General features: G+C 37.1%; 1 protein-coding gene and 1 long non-coding RNA gene across 6 annotated transcripts; both read left to right on the plus strand.

The window, feature by feature from the left end:
- Positions 1–72: 72 nt before the first annotated feature.
- Positions 73–11,153, plus strand: LOC113567884 (membrane-spanning 4-domains subfamily A member 4A-like). Of its 2 annotated transcripts, XM_035524905.2 has the most exons (8): positions 74–224; positions 4,868–5,048; positions 8,013–8,123; positions 8,232–8,288; positions 8,875–9,015; positions 9,219–9,329; positions 9,480–9,560; positions 10,610–11,153. In XM_035524905.2, exons 2-8 carry the CDS (start codon positions 4,893–4,895, stop codon positions 10,700–10,702), a joined length of 750 nt encoding a protein of 249 aa, XP_035380798.1. In that variant the 5' UTR covers positions 74–224; positions 4,868–4,892; the 3' UTR covers positions 10,703–11,153. The 2 variants fall into 2 exon arrangements, with proteins under 2 accessions (XP_035380807.1, XP_035380798.1); XM_035524914.2 differs by lacking the exon at positions 8,013–8,123 and having other exon boundaries at positions 73–224.
- A 1,477-nt stretch (positions 11,154–12,630) lies between these two features.
- On the plus strand, positions 12,631–20,078 carry LOC145653717 (uncharacterized). 4 transcript variants are annotated; one of them, XR_014119882.1, is made up of 4 exons: positions 12,631–12,778; positions 14,835–15,015; positions 16,148–16,204; positions 19,871–20,078. It is a non-coding gene; the product is annotated as an uncharacterized LOC145653717 (long non-coding RNA). The 4 variants fall into 4 exon arrangements; XR_014119881.1 differs by lacking the exon at positions 19,871–20,078 and adding an exon at positions 16,753–16,767; XR_014119880.1 differs by lacking the exon at positions 16,148–16,204 and having other exon boundaries at positions 12,632–12,778.
- Positions 20,079–21,646: the final 1,568 nt, after the last annotated feature.

Raw genomic sequence — 21,646 nt, forward strand, 5'->3', positions numbered from 1 at the left:
TATGATCGGTTAGAGTACAAGTAGCAAACATTTCCTGGAAACCGACAATCAACATTTCTCCAGCGAGGCGCCAGTGCGTCATCGTAACACAGTTCATGTTCTCATTGCTAATCAGACGCACACTGGGATTTGGGATTTTACCCTGAGATAAAAAAAAAAACATTTCGAAAACAACGGCAGACACCAAACTGCAGTCCAAGAAGAACGACAAAAGAAATTCACTGGTATGTGTGACTGGTCTTCATGTTCCTTGCGGTAAATAAATTAAATGAAAGTAAATGTTAAGACTTAGTCTAGTCCTTACAGTAATGTACGTTGTTTAATAATGTCTACGGTTGTTTACATACAGATGATTTGTAGGCCGTGATCTTGGTTATACACCCCAAAAATGCTGTTTCACACGAAGCAGTAGGCTAACGGAACTATTACTTATGTACTTGTGGGTGTCCTGTATATGGTTGGAAGACTCATGGTAGTACACAGCTGCACGGGAATGGGGATAATACCACGGATTTCCGAAGGAATACGAGGGTGTTATGAGCTGGGACAAAATTAAAAATGTTTCCGCGGTGACAGCTGGAATGGGGATAAGATTTACTGTATTCTTGTGGGGAATGTCTGTTTATTTCGAGGTAACGGTGTAAGTGCTGACTTCCATATAGTTCAGCCACCCAAATGTTTTGCTTGTATTATGAATTTTTGTTCCTATAACGGAGGAAGTTGCCCAATACTTAACGGGAAAGCTGTGCGCAAAGGGGTGTCAGTAATTTTATGAGACATCGCTGGAGCAACTCCAGATGGGAGGAACTTAACTGCAAACTGGTTAGCAATAATTACAATCGACATTGCCTTCTATGAAATGTTTAATTATTGGTTTAATAGAAATATATGAAAATAAACTGTAGGCTAGTCTTTGCTTTTCCCTGTGGTTCCAGTACAGATAAATATTAGGCTGTTAATATGTTAAGCAACATTTTTATAAACGGGGCGATTTGAAGGGGGTATGCGAGGTGCTGCCATTTTCTGAGAGAGAGAGAGAGAGAGAGAGAGAGAGAGAGAGAGAGAGAGAGAGAGAGAGAGAGAGAGAGAGAGAGAGAGAGACACTGCTTGTGTCACGACAAAAACATATCAGATATACGAAAATGATGTTTTTAAAATGTTCTTTTTTAAATGATATGTTTCTAAAATGTTTTTCCTGCATTGATCGCGTTAGAATTGGACATAAAACCACACCGGCGTCGAAACAGCAATATTGGCACATTCCAAGTGACAATGTTGATTTAGTTACATTATTGTATCACTACAGCTGTTAGAAACAGCGTTAGCCCAGATGATTTCACCGCGGTCAAGCTATTCGCCCTTTAGCGATTCACGGTCGTCAGCGACGCTTTAAATTCGAATGCGCCTTTATGCGCAATTTTACGGTATAAAACTAACGCTCCATAATCAAAGAGAAACAGACGTTCATATTTTTGATCTTGAGCTTCGATTTAGATACGCACTTTTACTGTATTTATAGGTAAAAACTACTTGATTGAATTAGTTTACTTGTATCATTACATTAAACACAATTAGTAATTTATTTAACCAGCTTAATAAACATTGTGCAAAATGGTTTTACTATATAATGTTTCTCGGAGGTTTATTATAGACCTGGACTGAAAGCTAAAACAGGGGTTATCACTAGTGAAATGTTGCAAATGTGCAGTGCACTGGGTACTTCAGGGCTGAAAAACTCCACTGGCAAGAGGGGTGGCCCTTGGCTATCACCAGATAAAGTGTGAAAGGATTCTAATGCACCAGTTTTTAATAAAGCTTTATTGAAGTCCTTGTATTTGTAATGATGTTTAAATGCCCATTTAATTCAGAGAAAGTAAGATTACATTTTTTTTTCCTGAATTTTCCCAGAATTCCAAAACAGTTCTACTACCACACAAGAGTTGTAGACTTTTTCTATCACCAGTGCAAATTTGGAAAGTTTCTACTGTACCACTTAAAATTTCTCATTTTTTCCACTTTTTCCATATTAAAATGCTGTTATTAATGGGCCTGGAGACAGTATGGTTATTTATTTGTCAGAAACGTCCCATAATGCTAAAACTAGGGGTGGGACTCGATTTAAAAAATTAATCTAATTAATTAGAAACTTTGTAATTAATTAATCGAATTCATTAATCTTCACAATAACCTGTTTTACTTCCCTTTCCTCATCATACAGCTGCTGGATTGTTTTCGACATTGTCTTTCTGGACGGCAGTTCGTAACTTGCATCACCTGACGCAATTTGCAGCGTCTCTTGTAACCCTTTAAGTTCGACCACAGATAGCGGTCTACAGTCCACAGCAATCCATCTCGCCAGTGAATTGGTCAATTTGTCTGACGTGGACTTTGACATTTTGTTTCTGAATGTGAACCCCGACATGTGGTCGAGTGTTGACTGGCGACACTGTTTGCTCGTACTAGGAATACTATTACATTTAGCAGCTAAATTAACATTACTGAGCTGCGCGCTAGCCCCAACATGTTTTGCGTTGAGGTGGTAACGAAGGGTAGAAGTGCTCCTGTGATAAGCAAACTCCTTCCTGCATAAAGTGCAAATAACATTTTTGTTTGTACTTCCACCTGGAAGTTTCTTGTATTTAAATTTACCATCCACCAGCGTAGCCTCTTCCGTCATCTCCATCATGCTCATCACATTGTGCGTCAATATAATCAGTATGCCTGGAACTCGTGCACTGAGAAACGTTCCAAGGTGCAAAAGTGTGATTAAAATGCGTTAAATGTTTTAATTCGTTATTTTCCCTGTAATTAATTATTCGAAATTAACGCGTTAAAGTCCCACCCCTAGCTAAAACAATTCAACTACCTGTAACACTAGGTGGCCCGAGTACCGAAGGGCGAGGGGCAGGACGCACAGACTTCAGTGACGTGGACGAACATTTATTTACACAAAACGACAACAGCACTCACACGTATTACAAACGCAGAACATGAACATATAATGGTGGACATTAAACAAACACGATGAATACGCAAACGTTTAACAATGACGAAAAGACCATTAACCTGGCATTAACACGTTACATCAACAATGACCAACGACGCTGCACACGCTGGTGTGGGTTTAAATGCACAGACGAAACGAGGTACAGGTGTGCAGGCGTGGCCACAAATAAAAGTCCCTCCACTGTAAGTGGCTGGCCAAACCATGTGCTTCGCGGGAGGCGAGCGTTCTGTGACACTACCAGATAAGATTAGGAGCCCTTGGCCATTAGCAGACTATGTTTGGACAGATTTCACTGCACCACTTTTTCTTTAACCCATATAAAAATCGTACTACCGTTAGGCGAATATGTATTTGTTTAGTATTGGCTGAATTTAGATATCTATAGTCTAGATATGAATAAATTGCATTAAAGTAAGATATTTAAATCAGGGCATAATTTAAGCAAGAACAAACTAGGAATTAGTTAGTTGAAACCATTAGTTTTTATCTCTGGGGAACAATTCTGTTTTAGTGTGTTAGATGCTTGTAAGATTAAAGGTAATATTTTAATGAAAAATCAACAATGGTTGACACAGGGGCGAATTGAGCGCAAAAATGTAACAGAAAGAAGAAAAGTGCAAAGAAGAAACAGACAGAGAGGCTGAAGTCTTGGAGCTCGTAGGCTTGCGAGACGCGTTCTCATACAGGAGAAGGTCGATGTGACGCCCTGAAAAGTTGGTTCCGTGGGCTTAAATAGAAAGGCTGGAATGTAAATATGCATGATTATTAATTGATAGGTGATTGTGGGACTGAGTGTTACATTTTAGTTAGACAAAGGTTATGTTGACTATGGCGGTCTAGTATTGCATTCTGTCATCTGGTAAATGTGTTTCGAGTCTTACCTGCATACATATTAGAACTTAAATAAACATTCATATATTTGGCTGAAAGAATGAGAATGCTTGAATATATATGTCTCTTCCTCAAGACTCAAGTCTATCCAATTGAGGTATAAAGTATAATTACATTTTGCCACGATTGGGCACCCTCCTGGCATCCCTGTTTCCGTGGTTTCCCTGTCGTGTCCGTTTTCCTTTGCTTACTCGTTGTTCCGTTCTTTAGTTTCGTTTTCTCCGCCCCTCGTCTGGTTTTCCGCAGCTGTCGCCTGTTCCTTTTCCGGTCCTTGTTTTGGTTTTCGCCGTTAATTATGTTCACCCGCGTCTGCTTAGTATTCATCGGTCTCAGTTATTTAAGCCCTGTGTCTTGCATTTCAGTTTGTCGGTTATTTTTGGTAAATTTGGTATATTCGATTGTACTCTGCGTCATCGTCCTGGTCCTTGCCCTTGGTTTAGTTCATGTTTTTATTTGCCTCCGTGGTTTTCCCCGTGTCTCAGTTTACTAGCTTTCCGTGTTTTGTTTTCCTTGCTTATTAAAGAACCTGCTGCATTTGCATTCTGCCTCTCGCCTCGTCCCTGCTAAAACGTTACACGTTTAAATATTGGCAAAACATGTGAATTATATTTGTATTGTACTGTATCATACAAGCGATCATGATATTGTAGTTCTAATAGTTATAAAAATAACACAGTTTAAAAAAATGTTTTTACAATGAAAAATGACATATGTGGACACTATTGGTCCACAAGGGGGTGGAGTAGGGACAGGAATAAACTACACGAGGATGTGGAGGAGATGGTGATATGTCACGTGGGTATGGGGTGGGGTTGGTGTAAGCAGGGTTAAAGATGGCTGGGGTGGGGACACAAATTCATCCCCGTGCAGCTTTCTACATGGGAGCTTGATACATGACACTGCAAGATTTTCTCTCTTCTCTTCACTTGTAGTCTTCTAACAATATAGGGGGTGTGTGGTTTTTCATAGGTGAACAACATAACCTGCATTCAAAATGTCCAGCACCGCTGTACCAATGCAGAACATGGGGAATGGCTACACCATTGTGACTCATGTCATTTCCCAACCAACGGCACCAGCTGGAACAGAAAGCGTCGTTGGTCTTGGTCAGTTTAAGAAATTTCTGAAAGGAGAGCCAAAGACATTAGGAGTAAGTAAAGTATTAATAATTGTTCATGCCTTTAGTAACTTGATTTTTTACAGTTAACCCACAGCATCATACCATCCTTCTGATGCTGCCTTTTAACAGTTTGGTAGGATTTCTTTTAGCTGTTAGAAGTTGCCAAAATTATAATTTTTTAAATCATATAGTTTTAAACTTGGCTCTTCCAAAGACCACATATTTGGTAAACCATATAAAGCCTCTCTATGTCAGTGGGGTGAAAAATGAAACACTTCCTGTCTGCATAAGATTGATGTATTCTACAAAATAGGTGTTATTAGGTGTTTCTTTTATATCTGTATATTTACAAATGCTTTATTATCTTTGTATTAACCATATAATCATATAGATAAAATGTCTTTGTTTAAAATAGATAATACTGCTATTATTATAATTTTGCAAATATCTTTTATATAGTATGATATCCACTGTTAACTCTCTCAGGTTAATCCAGTGTGAATGCTAGGAAACATGGAAACATGTATGCATAGATAAAAATGTAAAAGCAGCTATAAAACTATATTTTATATATATATATATCTATATATATCTATATATATCTATATATATATATATACACACACACACACATACATACATACATACATACATACATACATACATATATATATATATATAATCTGAAAAGATTCTAGGTGAGTAACTGCAGTGTACTTTTGTAAGGGATACAGATCTTACAGATCTTGTACAGATTTTCAAAATTGTAGTAAAGTACAGAGTTTCCATAGAAACAGAAAGTTTGGGATGGAGGTCCTTCATCAGCTGTGCAAGCAAAGTTCTTCTGAATTAGTAGGAGGAGCCAGTTTATATATGAAAAAGTGTATAAATGATTCATTCCATGGGGTTTTAAAATTCCCAGAGTATAGGTGAGTTCTTAGGTAATTTCATTGCTGCCATAGCAACAACTGGAAATGCCAGCAGTGTCCATTAGTATTAAAATGCCTTGCCACTGGAAATGACAAATCTTTAATTCCAATGATCCGAAGGTGTTCAGCAAACTGATCAGAAGGCCTTCTCTTGGTTTCTCCAATGTAAAGCTGATTACATCTCCTATAAGTAATACCGTACACAACTCGTGCAGTATGCATGAGGAGGAATGGGGGATGACAATTGATCCTTTTGTGCCAGTTATTTTATTGACTATGTTAACATGTAGCACATCTAGAGCGGTTACAGGCTACAGTACCACAGCCATTATTTGAATGATCATTTATCTCACTCTTGACGAGCATGTCTTTGATGTTTTTGTCACGTCTGTAAGATATTAGTGGAGGAGTCTTAAAAAGCGATGTGGTCTCTGCATCCTCCTGAAGGATTCTTAAGTGTTTAAATTAGGGGTGGGACTCGATAAAAAAAAAATCTAATTAATTAGAAGCTTTGTAATTAATTGATCGAATTCATTAATCTTCACAATAACCTGTTTTACTTCCCTTTCCTCATCATACAGCTGCTGGATTTTTTTCGCCATTGTCTTTCTGGACGGCAGTTCGTAACTTGCATCACCTGACGCAATTTGCAGCGTCTCTTGTAACCCTTTAAGTTCGACCACAGAGAGCGGTCTACAGTCCACAGCAATCCATCTCGCCAGTGAATTGGTCAATTTGTCTGACGTGGACTTTGACATTTTGTTTCTGAATGTGAACCCCGACATGTGGTCGAGTGTTGACTGGCGACACTGTTTGCTCGTACTAGGAATTCTATTACATTTAGCAGCTAAATTAACATTACTGAGCTGCGCGCTAGCCCCAACATGTTTTGCGTTGAGGTGGTAACGAAGGGTGGAAGTGCTCCTGTGATAAGCAAACTCCTTCCTGCATAAAGTGCAAATAACAACATTTTTGTTTGTACTTCCATCTGGAAGTTTCTTGTATTTAAATTTCCCATCCACCAGCGTAGCCTCTTCCGTCATCTCCATCATGCTCATCACATTGTGCGTCAATATAATCTGTATGCCTGGAACTCGTGCACTGAGAAACGTTCCAAGGTGCAAAAGTGTGATTAAAATGCGTTAAATCTTCCCTGTAATTAATTAATCGAAATTAACATGTTAAAGTCCCACCCCTAGTTTAAATATAATATCAGCCACTGTTGTATTTGTAGGATGAAAAGTCAGCACCAAGGGAAGTCTTATAGTCTTAACAGCAGATTGTTTATAGGACAGTGCGTCTACTCTGGACAGGTAAAGCACAAGCAAAAGCATCATCTACGACTTACTCAGGAAACCCACATTTAGAAGATATTCACGTTTCCATTCTTTTCTGGTGGAAGTCTTCATTCTCACTGGAAATGCGTTTAAGTCTAAGTAGCTGTGTGTAAGGGATTTTTACAGGCCTTGGGATATATATAAATATAAAGTATTTCTTTAAAATAAAAATTATGAAATTATAATGCTATTTGAAATGCAGTAAAAAATAAATATTCTAGCAAATTTTCAGACACGTATCACGTCCTACATGTGTGAAGACTTGCGTCATACACAGTAAACAACATAAACAGCAGTTACTGAAAGTAATACAAAGTAGTCAAGGTGAGAATGTTTCGCATATTAAGCAACAATTTATTGACATTCTTTTTTTAGCATATCATATTTGTAGCATGTGTTTTATATGAAAAATCTGTTCATATGATGAGACACACAAACACACACAAAATTCACAGCTATATACTCAAAAAGTACGGACACTAGTTATGCCAACATTTGTGCTCAAACCTTTATTCAGGTGAGTTCACATGGAATGGCTCTTACAGAAACATTCAAAAATTCATTTTGTAAATCCTACAATACTTTAGTTTGTAGCGTTGTATGATAACTTATTTGAACTCAATAGCGTATGTTATTGTATAATATACACTATCTGCAGTGTATATTATACAATATTTTTTTGGTTGTTATTGAACATGTAACTTATGTCAAAATGTTTATCTTCACAGACCATACAAATAATGATTGGACTGATGACTATCTTGTTTGGTATTGTGATAACAATCGACCCTATTACCATCACTGTCTACTCTGGTATCACATTTTGGGGCTCTTTGTTTGTAAGCGTTGTCCATATCATCAACTAAGCATGACTAAATTTAGTTAAATATGTACTTTCCAATGGCATTCCCAATAATACTTAAAACCTTTTTTTCGTTCCCTTTCAGTACCTCATTGCTGGTTCACTCACTGTTGCAGCAAGTAACAAACATAATCGCTGTTTGGTATGTAAACATAAACATAATGTAAACATGTTTTTGAGTGTTTTTTCACTCTGCAGAAAGCTGTCTTAAAGACTTTTAGAACTTCTCAGCTCCTCCAGACTATTTTTATACCTCCAGTGAGATGATTCCAGTTTCTGGGCCCTGTGAGAAAATGGAACATCATTGTAATTTTAATCATTGTAAAATAAAATTGATTTTTAAGAAAGTATGTTGCCTATTCCAAGATCTGGTCAACCTGACAAATCAAGCAATACTTCATTTTCCATGAAGTGGAATGGATGGGATTGTCTCAGAAAATTTGAAAGCCATATTACCTGTTTGCCAGTAATATACCATGCTAATAACACTAGCTAGTTAGCACAAAACCAAAAAAAGGATGGATGGAGTGTGACCAGTTTGGTAAACAATATAAACAACATATAATGTATACTCTTACACACTTAAATATATATTTTGTATTTTGTATGTCATATTTTGTATTGAATTTTTTTCCCTGTAAAATTTTAGAAAGTTTTACAGAGTTGTCTGTTGGCCCATGTAAAATAGCATGCTTTGTGCAAACATGTCTTTGCTTTTGTGGTTTTAGGTGAACAGCTCTTTGGTGCTTAATGTGTTTAGCACTATATCTGCAGGAATAGTCATCATCCTGCTTTCCCTGGATTTGGCCTTCAGTCGATACTTTTACTCCTGCTATGACTATGGTTATAATTGCTCATCCTACAAAACTGTGAGTTTTTGTGTGTCTATGTATGTTTTGTTATGTGGTATATTCAAACGTGTATCAGTGCTTTTTACTATATTTTGAACAAGATAAAAGTGCTCAGTTCCTCTCGGGTCTGACTTACTATAATAGAGAGCACTAAGGTGTAATCTTTCAATTAAAGTGTAATCACTTGATGCATATTTTTGTAATGGACCTTGTTTTAACAGTTGACCAGGGGAACAATTGGAGTGTTGCTGGTGTTCTCTGTGCTTCAGTTCTTTATCTCCATCACCATCTCAGCCTTTGCCTGCAAAGCCACCTGCAACACCGAACCCTCTGTGGGTATTACAGAGATAATACATTATAATGGCTATTGCATCATGTCTATGAACATTGTCTATATTTTGTATATATATGCATTCACCTTGGACTAAATAGTGACTAAGCTGTATAAAGAATGAAGGTCTCTGTATTTCTCTGTCCCTCAGATGAACATTGTCACAGTGGTTCCAAACCCACTGGAATGTCATCCAGTGGTCAGTCCCTTGTCTACTTCCAGTGGCCAACAGGTAAGAGAAGCCTGTAGGTCTTTGCTGTGAGGCACTACGTCCTTGGGAAACATTTGCTTTTGAGCACATTTAGATGTGGTGTGCCTGTGTCTTTTGGTGTAAACTTATATTGTAGTTCCTCAGAGCAGCAGGTGACAGTCGTATGCTCTGAACAATTTAGTACTTTAAAACACCTAAACCATATCGTGAAGGGCTTGATATTTCGTTGGTGAGATGAATAAGATGTTAGGGCCCTGTGAGACATGGATTTGGAACCACAGCTTTAGAGGAGTTTGTTTCACTTCTGGGGAAATCCTGCACTCCACAGTTGTTCCTTGTTGAAGTGGGTGTGAAGGATGATACAAATAGGAGACTAGAGACTCCACTGGGTGACTCCAGAGACTAGAGACTCCATTGGGTGACTTCAGAGACAGATTTTGCTAGAGAAAAAAACAGACGTACCCTTTAACTCATTGGTTAGTAGCTTAAAATTTCCAGCTACTGAGGGCTTAATAAAGCTACTACATGTAAATATTTCGCAAGCAGTGCCCTTGTAGTGATTTAGCATTTTATAGACAATGACAAACCTAAATGGTTAGCATTAACTTATGGCAGATAGATCACTAGTTTTGAGTTAGGTAGCCTTAGTTGTATGGTGACATCGATAAGGCAGAGGCTTTTCTTTTCTTAAAAGCTCAAATTCCTTTACTCAGTAGGACCTAGCCTTATTTTAGAGTATAAAATTTATCCATATAACTTGTCTATGCAATTAATATCAGTATATCTCAGTTACTAGTTAATTTTGTATGACACAGTAAGGGAAGCATAGATGATATAGTTCATAAAGAGTAAAGAAGGTATATTTATGGTGTAAAATGTAGTTGCAGTATCCTCAGTTACTCACATGAAGATCTACCAGACTAGTGTACTCAGGTTTACTAGTGCCTTCATTTCCCACAGAGGTCATTATTGCCTCATGAGCTGCACTTTCTATGCTTTCCTTTACCTAGACTACATGAATTTAATTTTAATGTGGAGGAAAATGCTTACAAATACTCTTTGTTTTACAGGGACCGCAAGCCATCAGCAGCACCATAATGAACTGTCCATCTGTGGAAAATCCTCCACCTTATAGTGAGATGAAGGGCCAACCAGTTAACTAAGATTAAATGCAAATATGCGGTATAGATTATGGGATGCAAAAAGCCCACACACAGCAGCATTATGTTTTGACAAATATATGCCTATGGGTACACATATTCACAAGTATCCTAACACTTGGTATGATGCTCTTATCATTTGACCAACTGTACATTATTCTCCTGATGTTTCATTGCTTAATAATGTCATGTGGTGATGGGACGCAAGGTGGTGCACTGATTTTTGTAAACTGTTACAATTAAGATGGCAGCACTTGGAAGGTACATAAAGAGGAAGGTTTGGAATGTTTTATAACCTTGTTAACTGCATCCTACAGCACTATGTATGGGAATTTGGCTATATATATATATATATATATATATATGTATATGTTTGTGTGTGTGGCTAGTGTAGTGTAGTGTAGTCTTACTATCATGTTAATAAATGTATCATGTTAATAAAATATTTTTTGCAGTTGCTTCTTAAATTGACCTTTAACCCCAGGGTGTAAACGTATTTGCTGGGAAAGCTAAAAAATAGCAATATGTGTCAAAATGGCACAAAAACAGATTACTTCTGGATGAACACGCAACACAAAAATAGTTGTGATGGCGAACTGCGATAAACAGAATATGCTTATAATAAGTTTATATAAGTTTATATAAGAATAAGTTTATCTCGTAGTACTTCCCAGTACTTCAAACTGGATTATTATGACCAGTGTCTCTCAACATAATATTCATAATATTCGTATGTTTCTTGTGATGCAAAGCCACAATCACCACAATTGGTTTCTTGGGAGTGTTCAGGGATGGTGATTTTCCTTGTAGCATTAACCATAATATTCTTTTTAAATATGATCATGTTCTGATGGATTTTGCTATTTGGGTTGTGAAAGTTATCAATATAAGCAATGAGTAGATGAGAAACACTTATGTTCATGTATGTACAGTACAATGGGATCTGTAGAACAACGAATTCTACAGTGCAGAAAGCTGTAGTGCAGAGTCAAAAGGAAATTGTAGAATTGACAGATAAGTTCTCTGGCATTAAATTTGGATCAGACTTTGAGACCGGGCCCTCTTAAAATACATTCGCTAATATTGGGTGGCGTGTGCTGTTTAAGAAGTGTACTAGCCCTTACATATTATAGTTTCTATTATATTTGAATATAACTTCATTGAAACAACATAATTAAAGCACAAATAATAACATAATTAATAACACCAAACACAAAGAATTTATAAGGCGTTTGAATATATAATGCTTATCACAAAAAACTTATTAGTTAAATTAGTAATATATGTAGTCAGTTTGTCTTGGCGCCATAAGTATTACAGTCTTACAGTATATATGTACGATTATTAAAATCATTACTGATCACAAACACCTCCTGTAAATGAAACACATATCTTGTAACAGCATGAAGATAAATAATTTGAGTTTTCTTAACAGAATCTTAACAGCCGCACTTAACAGTAAAAGTTGTTAGATGTCTTGTATATCAGTTATTTAAGGAACTGAAGTGATATTGAGGTGGTACCTGTGGATCAGTTCTGCAGATGACATCACATCCATACAGTGACATGCAGATGGAGGTGTTGAACTAAAGCAAGAACACAAAGTTATTATTATTATTATTATTATTATTATTATTATTATTTAGTAGCTAGTAACAGTAGTAGTAATATTGTTAATTTTATTGTCAATATTATTTTTAGTGTTTTACCTTAATCTACCAATTGTGATTAATTAGATTACAAGTAGCAGACATTTCCTGGAAACCTCTACAGATTTTGTAGCTCAGGGATCGACACTCACTGTTTCTCCAGCGACGTGCGAGCGCGTCCTAGTAACACAACTCATGTTCTCATTGCTAAATAAACGCACACTGTGATTTTGTAATAGGACCACACGAACACCGCCTGACCAGAAGCAGGAGATCTGTGTCATATCTGGCAAATGCACTCTAGGAAGTTCTTCTGAGCTCTGTATTGCGGGGAAGAGATGAGAATAGAAACAAAAGAGATGAGAAGATTTGGAAAGTAACGGCAGACACCAAACTGCAGTCCAAAAAGAACAGCAACAGAATTTCACTGGTATGTGTGATTGGTCTTCATGCTCTTCATGTTAAATAAATTCAAGGACAATAAGTGTTATGAACAACATTATGATTTAGTCTAGTTCTTACTGTAATGTAAATCATATAATAATAGCTACGGTTGTTTGCATGCCGGCCACTTATACGCCGCGATCTTGGTTATACACACTAAAAAAATGTTGCTGTTTCACTTAAAGGAGTAGGTTAACAGAACTATTACTTATGTACTTGTGGGTGTCATGTATATGGTTGGAAGATTCATGGTAGTACACAACTGCACGGGAATGGGGATAATACCACGGATTTCTAAAGTAATACGAGTGTGTAGTGAGCTGGGGACAAAATTACAAATATTTCTATGGTGACAGTTGGAATGGGGATAAGATTTATTGTATTCTTTTGGGGAATGTCTGTTTATTTTGAGGTAATGGTGTAAGTGCTGACTTCCATATAGTTCAACTCACAACATCTTTACTTTGCATGTTTTTTCTTCGTGTAACGGATGAAGTAGCCTAGTGCTTAACATGTGTCAGTAATTTTATAAGACACACATCAACTCCAAGGGAGGAACTTAACTCCAATGTGGTTAGTATTAACTCCAATTGACATTGCCTTTGATTAAATGATTGATTATTGGTTTAATACAAATATATAAAAACTAAACTGCATTTACATGGAATCTCGGTGCAGTGAAATGTTGGTCTTTTAATCTAAGCAACATTTTTATAAAGGGGCCAGTTTGAGGGAGAATGTGAAAAAAAGACCTTGTAAGACTGCCCCCACCCCACTCGTGAAGTGCAGACCTTGCCTTGGTGTGTGTGTGTGTATATATATATATATATATATATATATATATATATATATATATATATATATATATATAATAAACTGATTGCTCTTCATATTAGTTATCTAAAAATGAATTAATCTGCAATGATTGATTTAGATTTGGACATAAAAAACACGGTTTTGAAACAGCAGGTCTGGGACATTCCATGTGACAATGTTGATTACATTGCGTATCTACATTTGTTTGGCTACAAGTAGTGAAAGCACAGATTATTTCAATGAAAAACTGTTTCACTAGACCGTTAAACAGTTAAGATAAAACATAAAAATGAAGGAATCACATTTTAATCACTATTATCCATTTATCCCTTTTTTCTCAAGTGTGATGATTGTACACAAAACATTTAACACAATTTTTAATTAAAAAAATTAAACAAACCGAGATTAACAGAAAACCCCTCAGGAACTTTTTAGCAACCAATTTGGAGCTACGACCCTCCCACTTGGAGGTAGCATGCAATAATATGTTTCTCTATTTGTCAGAAAAGTGGCCCATTATATTTTGAAATGAATAATGCCGAAAGTGATGTCTGGGAACAATTTGCACTGATCAGAGTGAACAGACATACTGTCTATGACTGAGCAGTACATTTTAGTTTGCCAAAGGTTATGTTGATTATGGCAGTCTAGTATTGTATTCCATCATCAGCTGACAGAATACATATTGGGACCTTTGTATGTTCTAAATTTTGATGGGTGCTGTATAGAACTAGTGTTGGTGTTAAGAAATACATATTCATATATTGAATGAGAAAGCTCAAATATGTTTCTTGCTCAAGACTCATCTGTCAAATTGAGATATAAAGTATAATGACATTTAAATATTAGCAAAACATGAATTATATTTGTATTGTACTGTATCATACAAGCGATCATGATATTGTAGTTCTAATAGTTATAAAAATAACACAGTTTAAAAAAATATTTTTACAATGAAAAATGACATATGTGGACACTGTTGGGCCACAAGGGGGTGGAGTAGGGACAGGAATAAACTACACGAGGATGTGGAGGAGATGGTGATATGTCACGTGGGTATGGGGTGGGGTTGGTGTAAGCAGGGTTAAAGATGGCTGGGGTGGGGACACAAATTCATCCCCGTGCAGCTTTCTACATGGGAGCTTGATACATGACACTGCAAGATTTTCTCTCTTCTCTTCACTTGTAGTCTTCTAACAATATAGTGGGTGTGTGGTTTTTCATAGGTGAACAACATAACCTGCATTCAAAATGTCCAGCACCGCTGTACCAATGCAGAACATGGGGAATGGCTACACCATTGTGACTCATGTCATTTCCCAACCAACGGCACCAGCTGGAACAGAAAGCGTTGTTGGTCTTGGTCCGTTTAAGAAATTTCTGAAAGGAGAGCCAAAGACATTAGGAGTAAGTAAAGTATTAATATTTGTTCATGCCTTCAGTAACGTGTTATTTTAAGCAGCTGATTTTTTACAGTTAACTTTGGAAGAGCACTACAAATCCTTGATTGATTCCAGACAGCCTCTTTTCATGACAGATTAGTTATCCTGTTCACTTGTTTTGGTTTTTAAGATTTTAAGACGAAAACCAAACAAGATTTTAAGACGAAAACCAAATTCAGTGCAAATCTTAACAAAACTGTTAAGGGTTGAAAGAGAGTCAATGGAAGACAATATAATATAAACCTTAGGCATAAGGTATTTTTTTGGGGAGGGGCATCTCCCCAGTGTTTGGAGGGGAGTGAAATCCCCCTTCCCCTAACTCCCAATCAAAACATCCTTGTGATGCCTTTTTAACAGTTTGTTGTAGCTGTTCTTTTAGCTGTTAGATGTTCTTTAAGTTGGTAGATGTAGCCAACAATGATCATTTCTAATCATATCATTTTTAAAATGATTGAGGTTAAGTACTTGCAAAGACCACATATATGGTAAACCATGACAGATCAGGCCTACTTAAGTCAGGTTGGTGTACAATGTTATAGTTTCTGTCTGCTTAAGACTTATGTCATCTATGTCATGCGTCCCTGTCTCCTAGGCAATAGCAACAGCGCACGCTGCACATCCCAGTAAACCAGGAGAACAAGAACCAAAACAAAAAGTTTTTTTCTTAAAACCATCTCATCAGAAAATGTGTGATGAGTCTCAAAATATTTATTGTAGAATCATGATTACATAAATATCCACTAATAGCTAATTTTCAAACAAGTAGCATGTGCACTACATGTAAAAATCTGCATCATAAACAGTAAACATAAGTGACAGGAACATAATTACTCAAATTAATACAAAGTATTAAAATAAAAATGTAATGTGTATTAAACAACAGGTTATTGACATTATTTTTTTAATAGTAAATGCTCTGTTTCATTTGATCTAAATAACAGTTCATATGATGAGGCACACACAAATTCACAACTACATGCTAAGTCGGTACACACCATAATTATGCAGACGTTTGTATTCAAACCTTTTCTCAGGTGAAGTACTTTCCAATGGCATTCCCAATAATACTTTAAAACCTTTTTTTCATTCCCTTTCAGTACCTCATTGCTGGTTCACTCACTGTTGCAGCAATTAACAAACATAATCGCTGTTTGGTATGTAAACATAAACATAATGTAAGCATGTTTTTGAGTGCTTTTTCACTGTGCAGAAAGCTGTCTTAAAGACTTTTAGAACTTCTCAGCTCCTCCAAACTATTTTTATACCTCCAGTGAGATGATTCCAGTTTCTGGGCCCTGTGAGAAAAGGGAACATCATTGTAATTTTAATCGTTGTAAAATAAAATTGATTTTTAAGAAAGTATGTTGCCTATCCCAAGATCTGGTCAACCTGACAAATCAAGCAATACTTCATTTTCCATGAAGTGGAATGGATGGGATTGTCTCAGAAGATTTGAAAGCCACATTGCCAGTTTATCAATAATATACCATTCTAATAACACTAGCTGTTATTAGACCACAAATGAGTGGCTGGAGTCTGACACAATCTATTATAAAAAAAATATCCTCTCAGACATACTCTTTTAATGCACTTAAATAGATATTATGTATAATACAAAAATATGTAATGTATTTCAGTTTTTTCCTTGGCCCCTGTAAAATAGCATTCTTTGTACAAACACGTTTTTGCTTTGTGGTTTTAGGTGAACGGCTCTTTGGTGCTTAATGTGTTTAGCACTATATCTGCAGGAATAGCCATAATCCTGCTTTCCCTGGATTTGGCCTTTGGTCCATTATATTACTCCTGCTATGAGGATGATGAAGATTATTGTTACATAGCTGATGAAATAGTTGTGAGTTTTGTGTGCCAAAACTTTGAGAGCTTTGTTATGTGGCATATTCAAATGTTTATCTATGCTTTGTACTAGATTTCTCAAGCTAAAAATGAGCAGTTCCTCTCTGCTCTGACTTGCTATAACAGGACGCATAGACTCCCGTGACTATGAAATACATTTATTAACACGCAACGTAGACAGTAACTGTGGTACTCACATATAACAGTAACAACTCACACATAACTGAAGACAATATACACAGGCACAACAGTCAAACAAACATTAACAAGGGCTACATGAACTTGGACATTAACATTATACGCAGACACTAACAAACAAAACCAACAGTGAGGCACGCCCTGATGGGGGTTAAATAGATTGACAAAACACGAGCAATTAACCCCTTACAGATGAGTGCCATCACAGGGGTGTGGCTACAAACAGGAGTGAACCCCCCTGCACGCTGGCCCTACCACGTGACTTATGGGGGGGGTGAGCGTCCCGTGACCGAGCCTCCTCCCAAGGGGTACAGCTCCCGACGCATCCACTCCAGGACCGTGAGCCCCAGGCCGCCGTGTACACACATACACAGCACGGCTTTGCCAGGTGCCTACCCAACATGAGGCAGGCTAGGAGCCGAAAGCTCAGGAGACCTCCTGAACGGAGGGAGGATGGCAGAATCCCTGCCTCCCTAAGGGCAGTCCAGTATTCTCCTCCTAACATGATGCGCCTAAACACACACAAAAGGTGCACATCTACACAAACACAAGCGCCCACACAATCACTTTGGGCGCTGTGCTGCAGCACCTGCTGTCAGTGCAGGCACTGCAAACATGTCCCCGGCCTCGGCGGACACGCCGGGGTGCGTGCACATCCGACCCGGTTCTCGCCGTACTCCTCCCCTGAGCGGTCCACCTTCTCCCAGCCGCTCTAGGAGCGTCCCAGAGGCGGTTTGCCTCTGAGGCTTTGGGCGGACCCCTCCAGTCTCTCTGTCGAGTCCACGGAAGGGAAGGGACTTATGGGGGAAGGGGGATCGTCCCATGATGCCTATAAACATTCTCTATGCATTCACCTTGGACTATATAGTGACTATGCTGTATAAACCATACAGCAGTGAAACTATGTAATTCTCTGTCCCTCTGGTGAACATTGTGGTTCCAAACCCACAGGAATGTCATCCAGTGGTCAGTCCCTTCTCTACTTCCAGTGGCCAATAGGTAAGAGAAGCCTGTAGGTCTTTGCTGTGAGGCACTACGTCCTTGAGAAACATTTGCTTTTGAGCACATTTAGATGTGGTGTGCCTGTAGCATTTTGGTGTAAACTTATATTTACATTTACATTTACTGCATTTGTCAGATGCTCTTATCCAGAGCAACTTACAAAAGTACTTTGTCATTTACTGGTAAAATACATCCTTTTAAGACAACTGATCCAGATCGTGAAGGGCTTGATATTTCGTTGGTGAGATGAATAAGGTGTGTCAGTGTGTGTAAGATGTTAGGGCCCTGTAAGACATGAATTTGGAACCACAGATTAGAGGAGTTTGTTTCACTTCTGGGGAAATCCTGCAATCCAGAGTTGTTCCTTACTCCAACTCATCCAACTACTGTAACTCATGGAGGACTTGGGGAGTTGTTGAAGAGGGTGTGAAGGATGATACAAATAGGAAACTTCATTAAGTGACTCCAGACACTAGAGGCTCCATTTATGTGACTCCAGACACTAGAGGCTCCATTTATGTGACTCCAGAGATTAGAGGCTCCATTTATGTGACTCCAGAGACAGATTTTGCTAAATATGAAGACTCTCAGTCACATAAATGCCAAGTCATTGGTAAATAGCTTTACATATCCAGCTACTAAGTGCGTAATAAAGCTACTACATGTATTGTAATGATTTTGCAAGAAATGCACTTGTTCTGATTTAACATTTCATGGGAAACGATGCACCTAAATGGTTAGAATTAGCTTATGGTATAAAGGTCACTAGTTATTAGTTATGTAGTCTTAGTTTTCTAAGGGTGATACTATTTAAAAAATTATTGATTGCCCTGTAGAATTTATTATATAAAATTAATCCATATAGCTTGTCTATACAATTTAATATCAGTATATCTGTCACGATTAGTCCCTCCCAGCTTCCGTGTTCCATGCTTTCCCTGTCGTGTGTATCTTAGTTCCATGCCAGTTTGGTTTTCTCTGCCCCTTGTTTGACTGCTTACACCTGTCTCTTGTTTCTACCTTGTTAAGTTCATGTATTTAAACCCTGTCGTGTGGCCTGTGTCCGGGCTGTTCATTGTGGTTGTTAGGTTAATTGTGTTTCTTTGAATCCGTGCATTTATGTTTTTTTTTGTGGTTGTTTACTTCATTGCGTTTGTGTCTTTGGTTTAATGTCTGGCTGCTTCAAAGCCTTCGTTTGTTAGCCTATATTGTTATCCTAGCCTTCATGTTTCCTAGCCTATGTTATAGTCTGCTTCCCTTGGTTGCCTTCGTGTGTTTTTATTTGTTTGTAATGTATCCCCATAATCTCAATTGGCTCAATGACCCTGGACCGTTATACCCACTCTGATTTTGGATTTGCCCATAATAAATCTCGCTCTTCTCAGCACACGTGTCCGCCTCCTTACCGCTCACCGTCACAATATCTCAGTTTCCAGTCAATTCTGCCAAAATTAGATAGTCGTACAACTGATAAAAGGTTTCAGTATATTTCATTAGAAACATATTTGATTGCAACAATTGTGACATTGTGTTTTATGGCACAGTAAGTGAAGTTATGGTCTAAACTGTAGTTGCAGTATTCTCACATGAAGTTACTCACATGAAGATCTACCAGACTAGTGTACTCAGGTTTACTAGTGCCTTCATTTCCCACAGAGGTCATTATTGCCTCATGAGCTGCACTTTCTATGCTTTCCTTTACCTAGACTACATGAATTTAATTTTAATGTGGAAAGAAATGCTTACAAATACTCTTTGTTTTACAGGGACCGCAAACCATCAGCAGCACCCTAATGAACTGTCCACCTGTGGAAAGTCCTCCACCTTATAGTGAGATGAAAGGCCAACCAGTTAACTAAGGTTAATTGCAAATATGCGGTATAGATTATCGGATGAAAACCCCCACAGCAGCAGCAGCACACACACACACACACACACACACACACACACACACATATATATATATATATACAAGTATCCTAACACTTTGTATGATGCTCTCTTCGTTTGACCAACTGTTCATTATTCTCCGGATTTTTCATTGCATTCTGCTTAATAATTTCATGTGGTGGTGGTGCACTGATTTTTGTAAACAGTCAAGATGGCAGCTCTTGGATGGTGCTTATAGAGGAAGGTTAGGAATGTATTGTAACCTCTTTAACCACACTGCCTTATGAGTCTTAGATGAGCCTTGTGTGCTTTAGACAACATTCCGAAAGTGTTTTATAAACACTTCATAAAAGTGCTTTATAAGCTCTAATCCTACAGCATTATACATAGCAATTTGCATATATATATATATGCAAATTGCTATGTATAATGTATAATATATATATGTATGCTATATATATATATATATATATATATATATATATATATATATATATATATATATATATGCATGCAAATTGCTATGTATAATGCTGTAAGATTAGCATTCTTAAGTGCAGAAAGCTGTAGTACAGAGTTAAAAGGAAATTGTTGGTAGAATTAAGAGACAACTTCTCTTGCATTAAATTTGAATCAGACTTTGATACCTGGCGCTACAGATAAATACATTCACTAGAATATGGTTGCATGTGCTGTGTACTGGCCCTTAAAAAGTGTTTTTAATATCATTGTATATAACATAATTGAAACATATCACAGTTAAAGCATAAATAATAAAATAATTCATAACATCAAACACAAAGCCATAATTTATATTGCTTTTGAAACAGTTATCACAAAAAACTTAAATTGTTAAATTAGAAATATATGTAGTCCATTTGTCTTGGTGTCATAAAAGCAGTGTAAGTGTACTATTATTAAAAACAAACAAAAAACATATTATCCACAACATAAAAATATGCTTTTTTGATGAATTATTGGTCATACAGGTCCCATCCATCTTATCATTGCAAACATTTCTATCCATCCTGTTTCAATAAAGCACTTAATTGCCAACTACACAGCCATCATATCCATAAAACATCTCAGTAACTTATCTCAATAACAGCATATACATGGCACTAGAAACTAGACTAGGATTTAAAATTCTTTCAGTTTGTCTATCTATCTATCTATCTAGAGTACAAGTGACTTGCTGGTTTCATGCTTTCCGATGTATCTGATGTATTAAAGCTAACATCCATACCATGGGTATTTATTAAGCATTTTGGAATAATTGATTTGTTAATTATTATTATTGTGATTTTAAATTAGATTTTATTGTGATTTACACAAGGGGATGCTTCAATTCTCTGTAAACCATCAGTGCATAAATATGACTGACATTACATTTTGTAGACAAACAGGAAACATGGCTACATGATATCACAACACATTTGCATTAGCTGACATTCGCTTAAATATCAGAGTCTACAGCATATTAGCTAGACTATAGAGAGAATCAATCTGAATTCGTTTCAAGCCCGTTTCCCCTATGTTAATGAGTTGCCGTCTATCAATGATCATCATAGCACTGCCCATTTTCAAAGTTAGCAAAATTATACTGATGACATGATCTGTCATTTTCTGATGCCTAATAGCTCATATAAAAG

The sequence above is a fragment of the Electrophorus electricus genome, chromosome 3 (genome assembly GCF_041902795.1).
Source record: "Electrophorus electricus isolate QZ-2024a chromosome 3, ASM4190279v1, whole genome shotgun sequence".
In the NCBI taxonomy this organism is placed as follows: domain Eukaryota; kingdom Metazoa; phylum Chordata; class Actinopteri; order Gymnotiformes; family Gymnotidae; genus Electrophorus; species Electrophorus electricus.

Excerpts from the sequence above, each read along its gene's own strand:
- LOC113567884 (XM_035524905.2), top strand. The coding sequence starts at position 4,893 with ATGTCCAGCACCGCTGTACCAATGCAGAACATGGGGAATGGCTACACC. Across the intron at positions 9,330-9,479 it reads CCTGCAACACCGAACCCTCT|ATGAACATTGTCACAGTGGT; the intron begins GTGGGTATTACA and ends TCTGTCCCTCAG. Across the intron at positions 9,561-10,609 it reads CTACTTCCAGTGGCCAACAG|GGACCGCAAGCCATCAGCAG; the intron begins GTAAGAGAAGCC and ends TTTGTTTTACAG.